The sequence below is a fragment of the Ascaphus truei genome, chromosome 5, assembly GCF_040206685.1.
Source record: "Ascaphus truei isolate aAscTru1 chromosome 5, aAscTru1.hap1, whole genome shotgun sequence".
In the NCBI taxonomy this organism is placed as follows: domain Eukaryota; kingdom Metazoa; phylum Chordata; class Amphibia; order Anura; family Ascaphidae; genus Ascaphus; species Ascaphus truei.
Genome location: NC_134487.1, coordinates 20,256,394 through 20,279,247, shown reverse-complemented (window position 1 = coordinate 20,279,247; position 22,854 = coordinate 20,256,394). Strand labels below are relative to the sequence as shown.

At 41.6% G+C, this 22,854-nt stretch overlaps 1 protein-coding gene across 1 annotated transcript; it reads right to left on the bottom strand.

Moving 5' to 3' along the window:
* Positions 1 to 15,148: 15,148 nt before the first annotated feature.
* LOC142494629 (uncharacterized) lies at positions 15,149 to 21,948 on the bottom strand. The gene is made up of 4 exons (XM_075599060.1): positions 21,936 to 21,948; positions 16,136 to 16,213; positions 15,197 to 15,770; positions 15,149 to 15,158 (listed from the first exon to the last, which is right to left on the bottom strand). Exons 1-4 carry the CDS (start codon positions 21,946 to 21,948, stop codon positions 15,149 to 15,151), a joined length of 675 nt encoding a protein of 224 aa, XP_075455175.1.
* Between the last annotated feature and the right edge of the window lie 906 nt (positions 21,949 to 22,854).

The following is a 22,854-nucleotide window of genomic DNA, read 5'->3' as shown; positions in this document are numbered from 1 at the left end:
AGCAGAATTGTGGTCATGCCCCTGAATGGGGTTAGCTCCATGATGAAGTCCATGGAAATGTGGGTCCATGGATGGTCCAGAACCGGAAGAGGTCGGACGGCTCCTAGGAGTCTTGGTCTGAGCGCAACGAGGCATGTTTTCACCAAGGTCCCTACATACCCACAGATATCAGGCCACCAAAATGTCCACTGCAGGAGTTCTGTAGTCCTCTAAACAGCCAGGTGCCCGGTGGTCTTGGAGCTGTGACCCCAATTGAGGACTCCTCATCGAAAGTGAGGTGACACATTTTGCCGACCAACTGGAAGAATGACGCTCGCCAGGAAAAGATACTTCTAGCGAATTATGTCTTCTAAGGAGTTGAAGGTGGCGGCCATGATAATCCAGGAAGCCAGCCGTATAGGTTCTATGCAATCATCCACAATGTCATCCATCAAGAATTGGTGGGAGAGACCGTCCGTTTATACGTTATTGGAACCAGGATTATAGGAGATGATGAAAATGCAGCGTGAGAACAGAAGAGACCACCTGGCTTACCATGATCCAAGGCGACGACCACCCGCAATGTATATAAAAATCTTGTGGTGGGTAAGGAATATGATGTATTCTCGGACCCTTCCAACAGATGTCTCCATTCTTGTAGTGCCATCTTAATAGCCAAAAGCTTTAGATTATCGACATCATCATTATGCTCGTCTGGTGAAAAGTTATTTCAAAAGAAAGCTCAAGGATGTAACCTCACCTCTCATCCTTGCATTGTGACAGTACCACCCCTGCCCCGACTTCAGACGCATCCACCTCTAGGGTGAAGGTTAAAGTGGGATTCGGGTGTACAAGGAACGGAGAGGATGCAAATGCATTTTTAAGTCTCTCGAAAGCCTCTATGGCCTCAACCGGCCACTGTGAAGGGAATGCCCCATTGCTGGTCAGAGCAGTGATGGGAGCCAGAACCGAAGAAAATTTTGAATGAAGCGCTGATAGTTATTGGCGAATCCCAAGTAGTGCTGGATAGCCTTTAAGTCGATGGGATGTGGCCATTCCAGAATGGCTTTGACCTTTGATAGATCAGTTGCCAATCCTGTAGCTGAGATTATGTACCCCAAGAAGAAGGTACTCATCTGGTGAAATTAACATTTCTCTAAATTGGCATACAAGCAATTCTCTCTCAGGCGTCATATAACCTGTTTTACGTGATCCGTGTGTTTGTGCGCTGGCTTAGCGATGTAAAAATGTCGTCCAGGGAGACTATGATAAATTTGTCCAACAGGTCCCAAAAGATTTCATTGACAAAGCTCTGGAATATGGCCGGATCCTTACACAGCCGAATGTCATGACTAAATACTCATAATGTCCATTTCGAGTGTTAAATGCCGTCTTCCACTCATCGCCCATACGAATTAGGACCAGGTTATACGCTCCACGTAAGTAGAGTTTCATGAAGATGTATGCTCCCTGAAACCGGTCCAAGAGCTCAGAGATGAGTTGCGGTGGATAACGGTTCTTGACCATAATTTTGTTCAGTCCACGATATTCGAGCGACCCATCCTTTTTTTTCACGAAGAATAAGCTGGTCCCGTCAGGGGAGGCCACCCCCTGATGAAGCCCCTCTGCAGATTCTCCTTGATATATGCCTTCATGGCACCAGTCTTGGGAACAGACATTAGGTAGGAGCAACCACTGGGGGGCACTGACCTGGGAAGCAGCTCGATGGGACAATCGAAGGGACTATGTGGCAGCAGCTCCTCAGAGTGGACCTTGTTGTAGATGTCCACATAATTGGTGTAGGTGTTCAGTAGGACAAACATGGTATCTTCGGGTGGTAGGACAATACTGGACAGAGTCTTGGACACCACCAAGCAGGTCTTCTTCCAACAGGTGCTCCAGTATGCAAGTTGAGACACCGTCCAATCCACCAAGGGGTTATGCCATTGAAGCCAGGGTAAACCCAGTATGACGTCGACAGATGGGGAGTGGATGACGTCCAAGCATATCTCCTCCATTTGATCTTTGCCTGTCATCAAACGTAACTGGGTCATCTCCAGGGAGATGCACGCTGGTTGTAATGCACGCTGCACGCTGGTACCGTCGATCGCTTCTAATCCAACCAGGACCCTCTTTTTAATAAGGGTGCCTCTCGGCGAAGGCCTTAATTTATGAAATTGCCACTGAATCTAGCGTCCAGGAAGGCCTGTGTCTTGACCGCAAAGGATCCTCCGAGCAACTCCACAGAAAGAAGGAGCCTATTTGGTAGGCCTAAAGGAGAAGGGCAAATAGTTCCCAGTGTGACTTTCCTGGATCTCACTGGGAAATAGCGTTTCCCATTTTGTTGGGGCACTGGAGGGCCTGATGTCCAGGAAGGCCATAGTACATGCAGAATTTGGTAGTTCTCCTGCTGAGTTTTTCATTGGACGAGAGCAAGTTGCATCGGTTCCTCTGGTTCCTGGAAATGGATCGGAATTGAAGCTACAGAGTAAGGTGGAAAGGAGCGGGTACCTCCTCGACACTGAACTCTCTCGACTCTCGGTTTCTGCTGATTCTGATCCATGCGAAGCAAATGGCGATGAGATTCTCCAGCTCTCATGGCGGTCAAGCATGGAAAGTTCGTCCTTAAGGCTTTAAGAGAGGCCATGCCAGAGGACCGCAGTGAGTGCCTCGTTATTCTACCTGGTCTCGGCAGCGAGAGTCCGGAATTCGATCACATAGCTTGCCACCAGTCGAGAACCATGTGAGAGGTCCAGAATAGGAGAAGAGGAGGTCACTTTGCGTCCTAGTGCGTCTAATACCTGCCGAGCTCCTGCATGAATAAAGCCAGATTATTAGAAAGGTCCAGTATGTTCTCACAGATAGGTGAGGCCCAGGCCAAGGCCACATCAGTCAAAAGGGACATAATGTATGCCAAATAGGAGCACTGAGATAGGAAGTGGGAGGGTGATAACTCGAACTGAATCAAACTCTGGTTGTGGAAACCCTGACAGCCATGTGGATCCCACCATAGCGGTTGGGAGTAGGAAGCTGTTGTTCTGATGAGGCGTACGAGGTGACTGGTCCTGGTGCTACCGCAGTTTTGGGGGTGGAGGGTTCCGATGTGTGTGATACTGGAGCCGGTGCAGCCTTAACGATGGCCTGCATTTGATCCATGCATCTCTCATTTTGGTAGGGGAATTGTTTAGTTTATGAAATAAGCTGGCATGCAGGGCCAAAACTTGAGCCACCTCAGCGGGGTCTGTGTTTGTGGAGATGAGCATACTATAACAGATGCTCACCACAAACCAAACAGGACCGCGAGGCCGAGATGGAGATTAGAAAACACCGACCTACAGACGCGAGACCACGTCCGTTGTGCAGGTTTGTAGTTGTGGATAGCCAGGTCAGGGTAGGAGAATGTAGGATAGTTGAAAGCAAGCTGAGGTCGAGGATTGGAGACAGCAGGAAAGTATACAGGAACAAGGAAATGCAGGTAAACGTGAGGCAACAGTGAATGTGACTAGCGCACGTCACACAAGGTTTTTGCTTTGTCAACTTCCTGGAGGAAGAGTCTAAGCCCAAATAGCAGGGTCATCCAATCAGGCGCATGACTGCTCAGCAGGCAGGATTCAGGCAGGAGTCAATCAGGTGACTGGAACTTGACTGGGGCAGAGCCGGCGTCCGATCCTCACAGTTAACAATAGATACAATGCATTACGTTAATGAATTCTCTATTTTGCAGCTCTTTCTTTTTAATTACATAGTTACGTCGTAGAAAAAAGACATATGTCCATCAAGTTCAACCTATGCTAAATTTAGACGACAAAGACTTGATCCTATATTTGTACTTACAGTATATTGATCCAGAGGAAGGTAAACAAAAAATAAAACAGTGAAATATCATCTAATGATATTATAATGATACAGTATATGTAGCCAGGTCTTCAATAGTCCCCCTCTCTCATCTGCCAGACCGGCTTGCTAGGGACGGTGCAGGGAGCAGGCGAGCGGGTCGCTGGTGCTCCATCGAGGGCGCCACCATTTTGTTTGTGGGCATGCATGCGCAAAGAAGGCTTGCGCATGCGCAGAGAGGTGCTGGATTTGTGGTGGCCATCTTGGTACACCTTGCGCATGCGCAGTACATTGCAAGCGGTGGCCATAACACCCATAGCCCAGCAGGGCAACTACAACCCCCATGAGCCTCTGGGAGTATAGGCACATGGGCGCAAACAGCCAATAGGGCTGCCAAGATCTCGGCAACCTAGGAAGATACAGTTGGCATGCTTCAGTGACCACGCCAGTCGGAAGAGGGAGCTGGATCAAGCAGGTAGTGTCTCAGAGCCAGTGGCTGTGAGACTAGGTCTAGTATATCCCTCCTTAGGCCCCAGCTAGGCCCAGACTCACAGTAGCTTGTGGTTGCTTCAGGGAAGGCCCCTTTGATAGGGACGCTTCCCCATTGACTATCTAGTTTTAGGGACACAGTGAAGATGCCGCACAGTGATTGCGGCCTGTGTTCTGGGATCAGACCACCTCCATGTAAGAGACTCTGTATGGTGATATTATCCATGCCGGAATTCACCCCACGTAGAGGAGGACATCTTCACGGACGACGACAACATTGGATCAGATGGATCCCCTTGGTTAATCTGCATTACCCGGGTGCTGGAGCCCCGGGCAGGTACCCAACTAAGTACACCAACACTTCACGGGATAGCGTTATCTCCTATACTTTTGGGTGGGCCCTTGGGGAAAAGGACATCAGTGTATTGGTGCCAAGCACACTATGTACTGTGGGGACACACATTGGTGGTACTGGGTTGGGCCTATTATACTGTGTGGAACAGGGTACAGTTATAGTGTGTTCAGTATATACTTGAGTGTGTGTATTATTGGTATTTTTCCTGTAAGGGTCTGATCCCACCAAGTTGGGATCCCTAGCAGGTGGAGGCGCAGTCACCAGATGAATCAGGTACACCCCAGACTCTCAGCAGCGGAGATTCAGGCCTCCTGTGAGCAACAGGTAATGCACCACACACCCAGTAGCAGCTATATCTCCCAGGGGGTGGGGGAAAGTACACTCATAAGGGGAAAAATACATTTCTTCCTGACTCCAAATATTGGCAATCAGATTACTCCCTGGATTAAGATCCCTCCCATGTTTACTTATTTGGTACTCTATATATCCCTGTACACCTTTCCTTTCTAAAAAGATGTCCAGTGTTTATAAAGATATATCTTGTATCCGCCACCAGTCTCCTTGTGTAATGAATTCCCCATGTTAACTGCCCTTACTGTAAAGAACCTTTTCCTTTGTTGCTGGTGAAATCTCCTTTCTTCCAACCAAAGGGGATGGCCCTGAGTACTTTGTACTGCTCTTGGGTTGAATAGTTATTTTGAAAGCTTCTTGAATTGTCCCCGAATATATTTCTATATAGTTATCATATCCCATCTTACACGCCTCTTTTTTAATGTAAAAAAAAATCTAATTTAGCATCAATCTCATCATAAATCAGTATATCTATCCCCTTTATTAATTTGGTGGCTCTTCTCTGCACTTTTTATAGTTCCACAATGTCTTTTCTATGAAATTGCCCAAAACTGTTTTTTTTAATGCTTTATGGAGGGGCATAATTAGGTTTACTTCCCTTCCAACCATTCCATGTTTAATGCAAGATAAGATCTTGTTTGCCTTTGCAGCTACAGTACTGCATGACTTTAGGCACTATTGCTAAACCTGCTGTCTACTAGCACTCCTAAATCCTTCTCCATCAAGGATTCTCCTAATTTATCCCCATTTAATTTGTAAATGTCCTGTTTATTCTTGTTTCCCAAATGCATAACCTAACATGTATCTGTATTAAACCTCATCTGCCATCTACCTGCCCAAGTTTTCAGTCTATCAAAGTCCTGAGAGAAATTACGTTCTTCTCTGAATACACTACCTTACACAATTTAGAGTAATAAGCAAAGATGGAGACTTTGCTCTCTAGGTCAACCTCAAGGTCATTAATAAACAAGTTAAAAAACTATGGTCCGAGTACCAATCCTTGTGTGTACTCACAGCTTTAGCCCAACCTGAAAAAGTTCCATCCTTCAACCACTTTTCAATCCAGGTCTAATTTGCTTTATTTTGTACACTAACCTCTTGTGTGGAACCGTATTTAAAGCCTTTGCAAAATCTAAGTAGACTACATCAACTGCATTACCCTGGTCTAAATTCCTACCTCCTCAAAGAAACTAATAAGTGATTAGTTTGTGATGGAGGAAGCACATAGGAGTCTGATATTTAAGCAAAGCTTACTCTGTATTTTTACATTTCAGGACACAATGACCCTTTCCTCCGACCATACTGAGGAGAGGGCCATTGTGTCCTAAAATGTTTAAATACAGAGTACGTTTTGCTTACAAATCAGACTCGCGTGCTTCCTCCATCGCAAACTGGTCACATTATTCCGGATCCAGCTTTGAGACGCCGGGATCAATGGAGGGTGAGCACCAGCGATATAACTATTTACTAATTCGTTTTGAGTAGCGTTGTGCCACTGTTTCTATACTTTTCAAGAAACTAATAAGGTTAGTTTGGCACAACCTATCCTTCATAAATTCATGCTGACTATTGCTAATAATTTTATTTTCAATTAGGTATTCCTGAATATTATCCCGTATTAAACCTTCAAGTAGCTTCCCCACTGTTGATGTTAGGTTGACAGGTCTGTAATTCGCCTGTTGTGATCTAGCTCCCTTTTTAAATATAGGCACCATGGGCCTCATGCAGTAAGCGTTGATAAGGGAATTATCACCATTTTATAGCCAAAATTGGGTTTGAGATTCAGTAAGCGCCGATAAGTGCTTGATTTCGCCAGGTTTCGGAGCCGATTATTTTGTTATGGCCAGTCGGCTGCCGATAAGCCTGTTTTCGCCACTGATCGCCATTTTTTTAAATCGGCTGGATTCAACAAAAAAAAACAGCTTATCGGGGCTGATCGGCACTACGAAATTGAGATGTTATGGCCGATTTCTCCCGCCAACTAAAGTTGGCAGTTTGGACGGGAGAACGATCGCTAAGGCTGCCGGAACGGCACTTAGAAAAAAAAAATCTTCTGTACATCAATGGAGTCAATGGAGCGGGGACGTATAACAGTATAGTACTGTTTACGTTTCATTGCTCACAATACAAAGGGGATTTGCATTACAGTGTGGGGGGCATTCCCTGCATTGTGTCACAGCTGACGTGTATTATTTGCATAACATTCTACTTTTACATGTTTTCATCATTTGCGTGTCACATTACTCATCATGTGATGATGTGTCAAGGGAAAATACTATACTCAACTCTTAAAGGAGAACCTCACATCATATCACACATTTTACTGAATTGATCGACAATTGTTTACATGATGTTACACATGTCACACATGTCACACTTACACCGTATATTCATGTTCCTTTACATTACACAATGCTTGTAATGTGTCACGCATCTTTAAACGTTCATGTACATCTAAATTCTCATGTTTACATCTAGGTTTGGTCCTCCCTATTTTCATGACGTCACTTATTGGACGCGCAATCACATTGCATGTTTACATTATAACCGTTGCATTACAAGCACTTCAACCTAACTTATACGCACATGTACAGTAATTCATCATTGGGACACCTTGTAAACTCATTCTATAGCAACTATCCTCATTACAGAAATGCATGCATATGCACACGACTATTCATTGTTGGCAACATGTCACAATAACATGGCTAATTACACATGTTACACAAAACTTTTCCCACATCAATCTCAGCCTTTTTGTCTCATTACATGACTGACTCTTGCGTTCACAAGTTTTACATGCATTGCACATGCAACTATTTATTTGCAAGCAATGTTTGTACAAAGCATCACGTCACATCATTGGCAAATATCATCATTCCCTGCAGAATACACACAACAACTGCACACAGCTTGCCACACAAGTACTTTATTATGTTAATGTAAAACCTTGCATTTTACTATGTCACCTGACATCATCACATACCTATTTAAAGGACGCCCATTACCTGCTCATTCACAGCTACTCATTTCAAAATGTTGAGATTGTTTAGGAGACGGAGGAACATTCTTTTCTATGACATGCTTGATGATGAAGACAATCATATAGGGCAAGGGAGGGACACACCGAGGGACAGTGACAGGGACAGTGACGCGGATACGACAGGGACAGGGAGAGGGACAGGCCGAGGGACAGGGAGAGGGACAGGAGATCAGAGGAGAAGACAGAGGAGACAAGTTGTGCCTCGTCCGCGTCTGTACAGGGAGAGAACCCTGTTAGATGGGATGAGTGAGGAGGAGATTGTAAGTCGCTATCGTTTGAGTTCAGCAGCAATCTTATCTCTTTATCAGGAGATAAGGGGAGATTTAGATTTTTTCACAGCCAGAGGTCGTGCAGTCCCTGGGCTTGTTAAAATGCTGTGCTCATTACATTATCTTGCTTCCGCGTCATACCAGACAACTGTGGGCATAGTGGGCGGGGTCTCGCAATCTACATTCTCGCGGGCCTTGACCCAGTTTCTCTATGCACTCAATAGACGCGCTAGGAATTATATTCATTTTCCTACAGAGGCGACAGAGTGGCTGGAAGTCAGGAATGGCTTTTATAATATAGCAGGGATACCATGTGTGCTGGGTGCAATCGATTGCACACATGTTGCTTTGATTGCACCTAGTCAGAGTGAGCATGTGTACCGCAATCGGAAGCACTACCATTCACTCAATGTACAGGTGGTATGTGATGCGACGATGAGGATAATGCATGTGGTACCCAAATTCCCTGGTTCCAGTCACGATTCCTCTATCCTGAGGAACTCTTCAGTCTTCCATGCGTTCGAAGAGGGACATTTTGAACATGGTTGGCTGCTGGGTGAGTACACATTTACATGTTCTAACACAAAACACATTTTTATTTAGGAATGTTGGCATTGTACAATTTGATCACTAATGTCAGCTTATGTGTGCTCCATTCATTATAGGTGACTCAGGATACGGAATTAGGCCGTGGCTCTTGACTCCGGTGCTAAACCCTCAAACTGAAGCAGAGGAGAGGTACAATGCAGCCCATATATCTACAAGATCTGTTATAGAGAGGACATTTGGCCTACTCAAGACCAGATTTAGGTGTCTGGACAGAACTGATGGGGCTCTTCTATACAAGCCTCAAAAAGTGTCTGATATTATCCTTGCCTGTTGCATTTTGCACAATGTTGCACTCAGGCACAATGTACAATCAGACCTAGCTGAGCCTTTGGTAGACGAGCATCCCACCCATGTAGCTGCTGAAAATGAACAAACAGCCAGTGGTGGCCAGACACGCCAGAATCTCATCAATTCATTTTTTTCTTGTAAGTAAAAACATATATGTTCCAAGTTCTACTTTTATACTTACATTATGTTATCTTAACAATAATGTTTTTTTATATAACCTTCTGTTAGGACACAGATGAATATGGGTTGCACACCTTTCTTTTCTCTGCTGTGTGCACAAAGGGATGTGGCACCGGTATGTTATTGTTGCACAGGTTATATAATCCCTCTTCAATTGTACTTTAGTTGTGTGTATGTGAATACAACTGGGGTAACAAAGCACTAATATTTTAGCATTGTGTTGTTCCTTATGCTAACACAATACACATATTATGCCCATACTCATTCATGCTTCTAGTATGCTTACATACAATGTTATTGGTGCAGTGTAACATGTACATCCATATGATGTGTACACCAGGCTCATTTACATTTTGAATGTGATTAAATATACATGGTGTTGCACATTTAACACCAAATACACACTTTGCTGTGTTGTTTACGGTACTGAAGATGGCATGTCAATGTTTGCAATTTATATATTGTTCCTTTGCATTATAGGTATATCTCCAGTATGACTGATCATGGTATGTATATTTGCTGACATCTCTCATAAGATGTGCCTACCTCAATCTTCCTATAATTATTTGAAGTAAAAACACAACATATTGTTTTAAAGACAAATGTAACATACATGTACTTTCTGTATCATGTATATGCATTTAGCTACTCTTGAGCTTTCATGTGCATTGTATTAGAAAATGATTACTCACATTTTATCACATTTTATGTATGTTTCCTTATAAATTCCATTCATGTAATATAGAGCTGTTTGGAGAAAAGGGGATAACTGTACTTATTTGTTTACTTACGGGAGCTCATTCATCACGGATGAAATTGACTGATCATAACACTCCATGCATGAATGCCTGTAATCACAACAATGCGTACTACATCTTATATTTAGCAATGTAGGTGTTTTTTAATGCTAGGAATTAATAGTCAACATTAATTTAAATTTGTGACATGTGTATGTATAAGTCACACGTGTGTGGATGTGTCCTACATGTACCAAGTGTAAAACTGTGAACAGAAAACACTATTTTGTTGCAAATGTTACTGTCATTTAGCATTTCTAATTTACCTATATGACAATGTTGGTAATATTTTTGCAATATAATTCACGTCACTTCATCATTATCATGATGATAATTATCAAGTATTCTCACAATTGTAACGTCAATCACGTGCACATTAGCATAGACACACTTTTTAAGACAACTGTTTGTGTCTGTATCAATTTGTGTAGGATCCATGTATAACACCGACAAATGATAACACCAGCTTTATTATGGTAGCTTATATCATCATATTGACTATACGATGTATTTTTAGAAAGTTTAATAAACACAGTAAACTATAGTTAGTTAGGTTAATGAAATATACACAGAAACGTACTTCATTACATGATGTTGATGTCATATTCAGAACATCATGCATTGTAGGGGACCACAACATCTGGCCAATAACATTAATTGCTACAGTCCCAAACCATTTTATCAACATACCCATGTAACAAGAGATTTTTAACAATAAAGGGCTAGTTGGTTGTAAGTGTCCTTTACATTGGGAGAAGGAGTGGCTCAGTGAGTAAAGACACACACTGGCACTGAGAGTTTGAAGCAGGGGAGTCTGGTTCAATTCCCGGTGTCGGCTCCTTGTGATCTTGGCCAAATCACTTTATCTCCCTGTGCCTCAGGCGGCCAAAAATAAATTGTAAGTTCCACGGGCCAGGGACCTGAGCCTGAAAAATGTGTCTGTAAAGCGCTGTGTACAACTAGCAGCGCTATACATGAACATGCTCATATTATAATTATTATTATTATTATTATTATTATTATTGTTACATAGTTTCGACAGTCATACGTTCCATTACACAATAGAATACACAAATGTGTTAGCAGAGTGGGAATGGTTGTTATATATAAAACACACCATGCCATAAAATGATAGTAGTCATTAAAGAACACTCAATAAAAATTCATGAGGCACTATTTTGCAACATCATTATGTTAATTAAGTGCTTATGCAATATAGGCATAAGTGTATCACATTTTTAATTGTTTGTTAATAAGCGCTGCAAGCAATATAAAATTAGTTCCATATGTAGTATAGTAGTCGGTGGCTCCTCCTCACAATCATCTCATATAAAGGTAGACTCTTCTGAAATCATACATTGATCCGATTGTATCTTCCCCGACATCTCTGAAATACAGCAAACACATGATGGTCAAAGATGGCACCTTACTATATATGTATCCGTGACAACGCGTTACACAGCTCTATATGATTGTGTACATACACACGTCACTCACTTATATTTTAGAAGTACAAGTGTACATCAGTATGTAATGTTTCCTTAAATTTGTAGCAGGCATAACTATGTATATGATGTGAACGTTGCCTGTATACTGAAAAATGTGCGCGCACATCTTAGTGTGCGCACGCACTTCAGGCTTGGCTGCACTAACTGTTTGCGCATGCGCAAAACAAAGCGTACGTTGTGCGTTCAATACAGGTTGAAAATATGATTAAACATACAATCTTTATTTCAAATACAATGAATACGAAACTACATTCGTTCTAAACGAGTACATCTGTATTCTTTTTAAACAGACGTGTTTGGACAGAAAGGACGGCCGATAACACAATGCGCAAATGCAATACGTGTGACGTCATGTTAAACCAGCGTGAAACGCACGCTAACACTCCTCCCACTCAATTAACATTCGGCAAACGCCCAGTGTACGCCCCCACTGTATGACACACTGCAGTTACCGTTACTATAACAAAACATGACAGCCAATAGGCTTTGAGGCGCGCACGTCGCTTGGGGGCGGGACTTACATCCGTAATCCTTTTTAAGGACGCCTTGGGCCATGACAAGGGTCCCACGTCATACGTGGTGGACCCGCTTTTAAATGTTGTAGATGTAGCATGATAACAAAACAGGTATGTGTTAGAGTTATGGTAAAATGTTGCTAATATGTTTAAAGTGATAGGAAAGTACGTATATTTATTCCGTCAGCAATGTGTACTACTCTTTCAGGTTATACTATATTGTATTCGGAAACAATTTGTTTGTGATCGCTACATGTTATGCAGTCTGCTATGTTACGCTGTATCCACGCATTGAAAGGGAAAATAGTGGTTAGACAAAAAAAAAAATGTAAACGCAGAGTCAACGCATAACGATTGTTATATTTACCATTCTTCTAGAATTAACTCTTCGTCTGCCTGCAACTGGTCACTCCAGAAATGCAAGGCATTTTCATCCACGCTTGACCCAAACGCTGAATCCAGTATGAAACACATCTCCTCCATGAAGCGCTCATAGGAATCGCCACTGCTTTCTTCAAACAATTGGTCGGGAGGTATGTTCATTTCTTCGGGTACCCATTCCAATGCATTTTCAGCTGAAAGGCTTGGTACAGAATCATAGTAGTTATGTTCATGTACAATGTGGGTTTCAGGAATGGAGGGTGCAGATATTGCAGCAGCTATCGATTCACACGGAACAGTAGTAGCGGATCCATTGCTATTGGCATTAGGAATAAATATGCCTTTAACCACAATATATGTGCCTTCTTTCACGGTGAAATGTTTTTCTTTGGCAATCTTCCAGAAACCATAGTTGTGTTCTAGCTTATCCTGCACACGTTCAAAAAAGTCATTTGTTGATAAAGTGAATCTTATTGATGAATTAAAATTGCGCGCATGCCGACGGTTTTGGTAATAAGGATATTTTGCTCGAATCAAATCATAGATTTGGCGTGTGCTTGCTTGATGTCCGCAAGTTGATAAAATAGCTTCTGAAATCATGTATTTATAACCTAAATTCGGATTCATAATTGTCACCAATTCATCAGCCATTGCAGAGTAGCACAAAAGATGTGTGCAGGTATCTGTTCTTTGCTCATCAAAATGAAACTGCTCAGTGGCTAACAAATTGCTGTGTTTCCTTTTCAAGGTCAACAAAAGTATAAACTGTAACTCCTTATTTCAAACGCCAATTGGATTTCTAGTTATAATTGCTTGAACATTTGTGGTTAGTGATAGCCGCATGTGGGACAAACATGTATCCTTTTTTTATCTCGTTTTTGAAAACATTAGTACACTTTTCATTCAGTAACATTGAGTTTTCTTGCAAAATAACAAAGAGCACTGTGTGAAAATAGTGCTTAGACAGCCATATCAGTAAATACACACACCTGCAAAATGAAATGTTTTTTTCCCACATACATTTCTGTGTGTATTTGAAAGTCTGGTTAAGTCCCTGTCTGCATGAGTTTAAATACGTGTGTATCTATATATATATAAATATATCTATCTCATAAATATATATATATATAAAGTGTATATTGTACTATATGTATATTGTGTGTATGTGTATGTGTATGTGTATATGTATATATATATATATATATATATATATATATATATATATATATATATTATATATTATATATAAAAAAATATTATTTATATATATAAAAAAGTAATTTTTTTTTTTTTTTTAAATATTGCTGGAGTACACACAACATATTGATGGCAGTAAGTAGGCCTTGTATGAAACCTATTTAAATGGTGATAAACATGAGTGAATTAAGTAATAAACATTTGTTTGCGCCCAATAATGTTAGAGGCTCACACTTAGTATAGTTGTCAAACATTAGGCCTGTATTATTAAAATACTGTGTTTTCACAAGGAAGCATGAAGTGTATGTTTTTTGTAAATACATCTATACCAGTTTAGATAGCACTATATATATACACACACACACACACACACACACACACACAGTGTGTGTCTGTGTGTGTGTGTGTGCATATATCAATACATACTACATATATATTAGTATCAATTCAGAGATGTTCTTGAAACAAGAACACATAAATGATTAAAGGACAACATTACAATGGCCAGCAAAGGTAAGTAATATTTAACACAAAATCCTGCTGTACACGTACAAGAAAGATGTTTGCAGTTAAATAGGTGCTTTTATAATTGCATGAAAATAATATGCACATGCAATGATTACATCAATTAACACACCCAAATGCAATGTTTTGCTGCTAAGTCAATGGCAGCTTCTCTAAACTTAGCAACTGGCTCCTGGTGGACCATTACTGAACAGACGATTAAAACATAAATATTTATAACACTATTCATTAATTAGGAGTGTTAACATTTCCAAAACTTCACGTGTACAAGAACATACTTGAAAGTTTGGAAACAACACAGTCTTCAGCATACATACAATAGTAATTAGATAATCTGAAGTCAACAAAACAAGGCCAAAGACATATTTTCTGAATTATAACATTTATTTTTTTTGTTCCTTTTGCGAGCGAGTAACAGGCCTGCTTGTTGTCTCTTGAATTTTCCTTTTTCTTTTGCCACCAACTTTAGGCACAACAGAGCCACTTTGACTGGCCTCTGGCACTTCACGGGCAGGGCTTGTGGCCAGTGACTCACCTACAGGGCTTTTGGGCAGTGACTGTTCACCTACGGGGCTTGTGGCCAGTGACTCACCTACAGGGCTTTTGGGCAGTGATTCACCTACAGGGCTTGTGGGCAATGATTCACCTACAGGGCTTTTGGGCAGTGATTCACCTACAGGGCTTTTGGGCAGCGATTCACCTACAGGGCTTTTGGCCAGTGACTCACCTACAGGGCTTTTGGGTAGTGACTGTTCACGGACAGGGCTTGTGCCCACTGACACATGTGAGCTAGTTGGTAGACACTGCACAAGTGATGGTTGGTCTGTTTCATGTGTCTCTTTTGTTGTTTTTGACCAAAAACTGGTCAGTAGTAACTGCTTGTGTTTTGTTTTTGTGGGCTCCTTTGTAGGTGTCTGCTGCTGAATTTGTACAGATGGCAGCGGTAGGATGTCATCAGGAACCTGCACAGCAATGTCTGCTACTTGACCGGTAACATTTGGGCCTGGTGAATGAATATCAGATGAATGTGGTGAAAACTGACCTGCATGAACAGATCCTGGCTGGGAGGTGTTGAATTGTGGTACATTAGTCATTCTCCAGTAATTAGCTTGTGTTTGCTGAACAACTAATGCTTCGAATGAGGTGTTGATTTTTTGCAACTGTTTCGGCACTTCAATGAAGACTCTGTGGAGATGTGCCAATTGTGAAACTGTTTCTTCCTGCAGTGCAATCATCCTTTCCAGCACTGTCATGAAGTCAGAATGGCGACGATTTTCTGCTGCCACAATTTTTCCCTCAGAAGCTACAATTGCATCGTATGTCGTATTTGCTGGACGATTTGCCAGTAAAACAGTTTCAATTGGAACGTCTTCATGGTCACTTGCTTCTATTTGTGTGTCTATGGCGGTGGCGTCATCATCATCATCATCATAATCCTCTTCATCATGTTCTACAAATAAATGTACAAATTATTAAATGTCATGTTAATCTCTGCTGTGTTACTATGTAATTGTACTGTGTCATAAGTAACAACTAACATGTTTCCATACGTTTTATAACCTCACATTAAAAACTACCTTGACTTAAGAATAATGTTTGGACTCAGTATGAAATATGAGTGAATGAAAACTTGCTGTAAACTCACAACTCCTACATGATAGTTAACATCACTAACACAATACAAGTTGCCTTACACTTCATTTTCACTGACACTAAGTAATCCTATTTAAAGAAGATGTGCAAAACAAATAATGAACATGACAACATAACATATAGAAGAGCACATATTATATGGCCACCAACTGATACACTCACCTTCTAGGTGTGTTGAGCTGGCTGACCCAGGTGAAGACACTTGTTCAGTCTCAGGTGACACATGTCCTTCAGGGGCAACTATATATAACAATAACATAAGTTTTACATTTACATGTGTAAATATTGAACAAACAGTTATTGTATGTTCTGTATTTATGAGTACCTAACAGCATCATTTCCTTAACCCAAAATGTGTGTGTGAAAGTGAACATAAATAGTTGTAATAACAATGTACATGCCTGTGTACTTAGAAGTTTTGAGTTCCCTAACATACAACATACTATGGTTCTGCAGTAATGCGTTAGGAAAAATACATAAAATTTGTACATAAAAATCATATGTTGTGTAGTGATATCAGTATCATAATGTACATAACTATCATGAGATGACCATTCACAATGGTTATCATGAAGGTGGTCATATTGCAAAAAGTGTTGTTTTTGGTAGAGGATATGTGTGGTACATTAATATAAGATGTGGCACACATGAATGTGGCTGTGACTAAACAAGACAACACATGTAGTGTGTGATAATGTGTCGTTGATAGTAGTTCAACTATAGATATGAGTGAACTAATGTGTGACGTACGGTTTGATAAGTAATGAGTTGTTGGGGCATTTAGTAGCTAAAGTGAAGCTTTCAAATGAGTGTGATTAACTTCAGTTGTGCTAGTGAGGTTGTAAGAACGGTATGCCCTTCCCCAAAAAGCCTAATCAGCCACACCTTTCAATTACTTGAAACAGGTGAAAATGGTGTGAACTAAGTTGACCCTCAAATGAGGCTGTAATTAGTGTGTGTGCTGAACCCCACCCCCTCTGTTGAAGTGTATGCTGTGATGAGATATTAATTGCAGCTGCTTTAACACAATGGTAGATGAGCTAAATAGTCGTGTGCAGTTTTTAAGTTATGAAAACAATGACATAAAATATGATACGTGTGCCTCATTATGCTGTCTGTATATGAGTTAAAGCAAAAATGGACCTTTTCATAAACAACTATAGATGTACTAGTGCAAGTGATGTTTGTAGGCCGTTGCATGCAATATATTTGATGCATGCTTAAAATAGGCAGTAATGTCATGTTTGTCGGAGTAAAATAAATAAAATACACAATAATATTCTACATATTTCTGTTCTGTACCTGTAGCTAGTAATAATTTCTCATTAACATGTGTTACACATGTGTACTACCCTGTTGTTCCCCATCTTCGCCCACCATCAATTGCTTCCACTGCAGCAATGCATTTTGGGAATTCACATGTAAATGAGCACGCAATGGCACGTGCTATATTAGTTAGTGCTTTTAGTAGGACTACAACATATATGTCTATTTTGAGATATATATATATACAGAATCAGACATATACATATATAGATGCAGGTATGCTTATATTGTGAAGACAGTATAAAAAGCAGTGTAACTATGCAAAATAACTGTAAGCAACGACACGCCTAGTACAGTAATATTTCTCACCTGGTAGAAATTGTGAGGGGTAAATTCCTATATCACGGTCACCAGGTAAGCCTTCCACGACGACGGGAAGTAATTTTGCCCGAAGCAGCTCCTCCAATGGACTTAATATGAGACGTTGTGGTGTGGGCCCACCTCCAGTGCCAGTAGCATGCACGCGTTGGTGTTGTATTTTCTTTTTCAATTTGGACCTAATATCATCAAATCTCTTGTGACAATTCCGCTTGTCCCTCACATGATTCCCACACGCATTGACACCAATGACTATTGTGTCCCACATTTCTTTTCTGCTTGCTGAACTTGTCTGCCCTTGAAAAACATATAAAATATATAAGGTAAATTAATAATAATATAAGCACCAGTTTCCTACACTGCTAGCTGTTCCAAGAGATAGCAAACATGCTGTTTTATGTGTAATATGTGAAGCACATGAGCATTCACTACTAAACCTATACATGTAAGCAAGGTTGCATTCATATTGTATGCAGTTATGGCAAATTGACCGCCTGTGTTTAGTTGTCCTTGTAAGGCATGATAAAAAGCTGTGTTTCCAGACTAATTAACATAGAAAGATATTGTGAAGCCATATTTGCATATGAACAAAACTCAGATGACCTAGGATCAAATGTATTTGAATAATAAATGTAAATGTACACTTACCTAGTAAATGTCCATAGATACTGTCATAGTGCTCCAGAATGCCAGTGACAAGAGCTGTATTTTCCTGGTCATTGAAGCGAGGATTACATGGCTTCTCCACACGTTTCTTCCGAGCAGGTTTAGGGTCAGAGCTTGGCTGGTGCTGACTGGACTCTCCTTCTTCCAATGGAAGAGCCTCCAAAAGCTGGCCACCAGCAAGCACGCCACCACCATCCACCCCATCAGCAACTGCGCCACCAGCAGCACTCCCAGCACCAGCACTCCCACTCCTAGCACCAGCACTCCCACTCCTAGCACCAGCACTCACACTCCTAGCACAAGCACTCCCAGCACCAGCACTCCCACTCCCAGCAACAGCACTCCCACTCCCAGCAACAGCACTCCCACTCCCAGCACCAGCACTCCCACTCCCAGCAACAGCACTCCCACTCCCAGCAACAGCACTCCCACTCCCAGCAACACCACTCGCAGCACCAGCACTCCCACTCCCTGCAACACCACTCTCACTCTCAGCAACATCACTCCCCTGAACAGTACGTTCACTCCGACGCGTACTCCCACGAGTAGCACTCCCACTCCCACCAGCATCACTCTTCCCACGCTTTGCGGGCATACTTCCAGCACTCACAAAAAACAGACAAGAAATGTACAGGCAATCACACGAAACACTTCCACATATAAAACAAGACAAATATGTAAACAAAACAACAATGGACAAAGCTCACCCAATACACAACAAGTCTCTCAGTCAATATGCAAATCTTCAAACAGCCAGCTCTGTGCGTCTCTCTCTCTCTCACTCCCAACAACACAGAGAATGAATAGCAGTACACGTTGCCTTTAAATATGGCGCGCAATCCAAAACATGCTTGTTTCGCCTGATTCAGCAAGATTTGTGATTGGGCAACCTAACAGCACCCCGCCACGCACGCCGATACACCTGTGTGTGATCGGCTAATCATCGTGAGAGTGGGTGGATTTGTTTTCGGGTTGATTTTGAATGTATTCGGCACTTACTGCATACGGAGAGGAAAAAACGCCAATAACATGACTAATCGGTAAGATTGCCGATTTCACATAATCGACGCTTACTGCATGAGGCCCCATGTCTGCTTTACGCCAAACTTATGTACTGAGCTTTCGGAAATGGAATTCTTTAATATTAAATGTTATGGTTTGGCTTTTACTGAATTTGTCTCTTTAAGAACTCTTAGATATATGCCATCAGGGCCAGGTGCCTTATTTACTTTAATTTTATGGAGCCGCCTATGAACTTCTTCCTCATTTAACCAATTGTTCATTAATATAGAGGTTGTGGATTCATCCTGCAACATTATTATTGCAATTGATTCTTTACTGGTTAAAAGAAACAAAAAAAAATATTTAATAACTCTGCTTTTTCTTTATCTACAATAATTTGCCTGCCCATCTCACAGTGAAAGGGTCCTATATTTTCTTTTCTAATCTTTTTGTTATTAAGGTACTTAAAGAACTTGTTAGGGTTCATCTTACATTCTATTGCAATCCTTTTTTCACTACATTACTTATAATTATGATACAATGCCTCCATCCCTTCGAACTTTAAGAATCTAAATGCCTGCCTCTTCTTTTCCATTTCTTCCTCTACCTGCTTATTTAGCCACATTGGTTTAGACTTGTTTCTTTTACACTTATTACCCAAGGGTATACAGTGATATGTGTGCTTTTCTAAAAATGTTTTAAAGACTGCCCATTTGTCTTCCACATTTCCCCCCGCAAAATGTCACCCCAATATATTCATTGTAGATTATTTCTCCATTTATTAAAATCTGCCTTTCAAAAATGTAAGTCTTTGTTGGACCCATGTAATATTTTTTTTGATAATTTATGTCAAATGAGACCATGATGACTGTTTCCCAAATGTTCCCAAATGTTAATATTTATTATTACTTGTACATTGTTTGATATGATCAAATGACCAAATTCAGTATTGCCCCTCTCCTGGTTTGTTCCTTAACAATTTGGGTCATGTAATTGTCTTTATGCATCCCCCGAAAACCTGTTTCCTTTCGTTGCAATGTTAATCTCTCTGCCCCAGTCTATGTCTGAGTAATAAAAATCACCCATTACAGGTATGCAAACATGACCTAGTTTTGATGCCTTCTCCATTTTCAAAAGTATTTTGACTTCCTCAATCTCACAGATCTTTGGTGGTTTATAGCATATCCCTACAAACATTTTCTTTATTCTCTACATTTTCTTAATTCCCTTCAGAGTTGAAAAAAAAATAACGAAAATTCAAGATTGTATTTATTAACTTATTTGTATGTAGTTTTGCCATTGTACAATGCATGGTACACAGCATACCCAAAACAAATTATTTCATGTCTTTTTTAACACACAATTTACCGGAATGTTGCACAGCTTGCCATGTAGCTGGAATGTTGGTCAGACTTTAGCTCACAAGAGAGGTTTTGAGAAATGTTCTGTTACAGCTCCTACTTTTCTCAATCCTCCCATGGACTATGAAGTGAAAACAGAGAGCTGGATATAAAGCAGCACAACCCACAGAATGTAAGTAGTCCTTTCCTTGGCCATTTAATTACAGTCCTGGCAGACTGAAAGTGGCAGAGCCATAATGGAAAGCCACGCTGTAGTAGATGGAGTTTTCATAGCTGCTCGGTTGATTTCTCAGTGAAAGATAAGAGACAAGAGAATGCAGCAAAGTTGTCTAATTCCAGACCAACATTGGTAGCTCTTCTTTTTGTTCTTCTAACGATTATGATTACTGGTTCAGTAGGTAAGGAAGACCCTGCTCCTTAAAGCTTATAATGGAAATGGAAGAGTGTGGAAACAGTGGAAGACAAATAGAGAAAAAACTATTTGCTATGAATCTAGCAATTGAGATACTTTTGTTTTGTAAGGTGTTGGGGTTGAATAAGAGGATTGAGGATATCAAGAGGATATTGAAAAAGTGAGATTTCAGGTCACCTGTAAAAGTGTGGAAAATAATCAGTGGTGTAACTAAACTACTGCAAAACACTGCAATGCAGGGGAGCCCAAGAGCAGGGGGGTGGGGCCAGAACTGGAAATTAGTCATGGCCAGAGGTTGGGCACAACTTCCATGTCATCTGCCAGGGATTTTGTGTGTTGCGGGGCCCTCACGCCAAGCTCCACCTGCTGAGGAACCCGTGTTCTGGTCAGCACCAGAAGTTGAGCCCAACTTCTCTATCCGCACGTGTGGGCCCAGCTTCCCACCGACATGGAACCTGAGGCCTCGCCCCCATCTCACATTGACAAGGTTGGGGGTTTGAGTGTGAGAGAGAGGAGAATTGAGTACGAGAGGAAGGGCAATGGACTATGAAAGTTAGTGGAGGGGGAGGATTAGAGAGGATGGGGAGAGTGAGAGAGAAGGGTGGCAGAGTTAGAAAGGAAGAAGAATGTAAAGAGTTGGAGAGGGGGGAGAGTTAGCGAGGAGGGGGAAAGATTGACAGAGGGGGGCATTTAAAAAGGTTTTGTAGGGAGGCCCAAAAATTCTGGTTATGTGACTTGAGAGAATCCAGTGGTTGATTATGAACCTGCTGCATGGGGTCTGGATAGAGAAAGAAAATATCATTAGAATTACTCAAGACCCAAGACTCAAGATGGTAGGGGTAGCCAGTCTTCATCATAAAGGTGAAGCCCGACTTACCCCTGAGCGCCATTTAGTAGCTCCGAATGGCGCGTACATGCGCATCAGAGCTACTGGAATCTTGCGTGTTTCAACATTGGAGAAATCACGCTTCTCGCCACACGTCTGGCGAATTTGAATTGCCCGCCATGGTCTCGCCAGGACAAGCTTCTCGCCTGCGTATTTTCGCCAAAGATGGCGCTGTTTCCTTTCTCTATGCTCTCTGCATAAGCCCCTGTGTGTGATACATTTTCCTGTTATACAATAAACCTGGGATTTCGGGAGTGAGTGTTTAAGGGTGGGTATTTGCGTCTGCAAATTATCCTCCTAATATCTTCCCTACCAAATATTGTATTTTTCCCACACCATGCTAATTTTTCATAGTTGCATTCCCGAGCCCAGGTTAAAGTAAAGAAGTTACGTTTTAAATTATGTAATAATCTCTATGCAGACAGTCCTGGTAATCCGAGAGGTAGCCAGGATATCTGCATAGAGATGAGGGATCAAAGAGGAGAAGGGAAGTCGAGGTGTTAGAACGTTTGTTGAGTACCGGGTCTGGGAACAAGGGCTCCCCGCGGGGAGGACATTTTGTTCGCCTAGACTCAGTGGAGCCTACCCAGCGGGCTGCATGGGGATGCCATTTTCTAGCCTGCAGTACCGATACTTATCCACTGGGACTGCTGCTGCTCTGCTTGCTCTCTCAAGGAACATTCCAGAACCTGTAACCTGACACCTCTGCACTTGTACTCTACTCTCAGCCTGCCTATATAAATGTCCCCTTCCTGTCTGTCAGTGCCTGTTTATACTAGTTCCTCAGCTCCTGCTAGGTTCTTGTGTTTACTGCTGTTGCTATTGCTATTGTCCTGTTACAGTGTGACTAGTTGCCGATTTCTGCTTGTGACCCTGATCACGCTACCTGCCGCTTGCCTTCAATTTCTGC

Coding starts and splice junctions, on each gene's coding strand:
- LOC142494629 (XM_075599060.1), bottom strand. Junction 15,771..16,135: donor CAGCTCAACACACCTAGAAG/GTGAGTGTATCA, acceptor ATTTATTTGTAG/AACATGATGAAGAGGATTAT.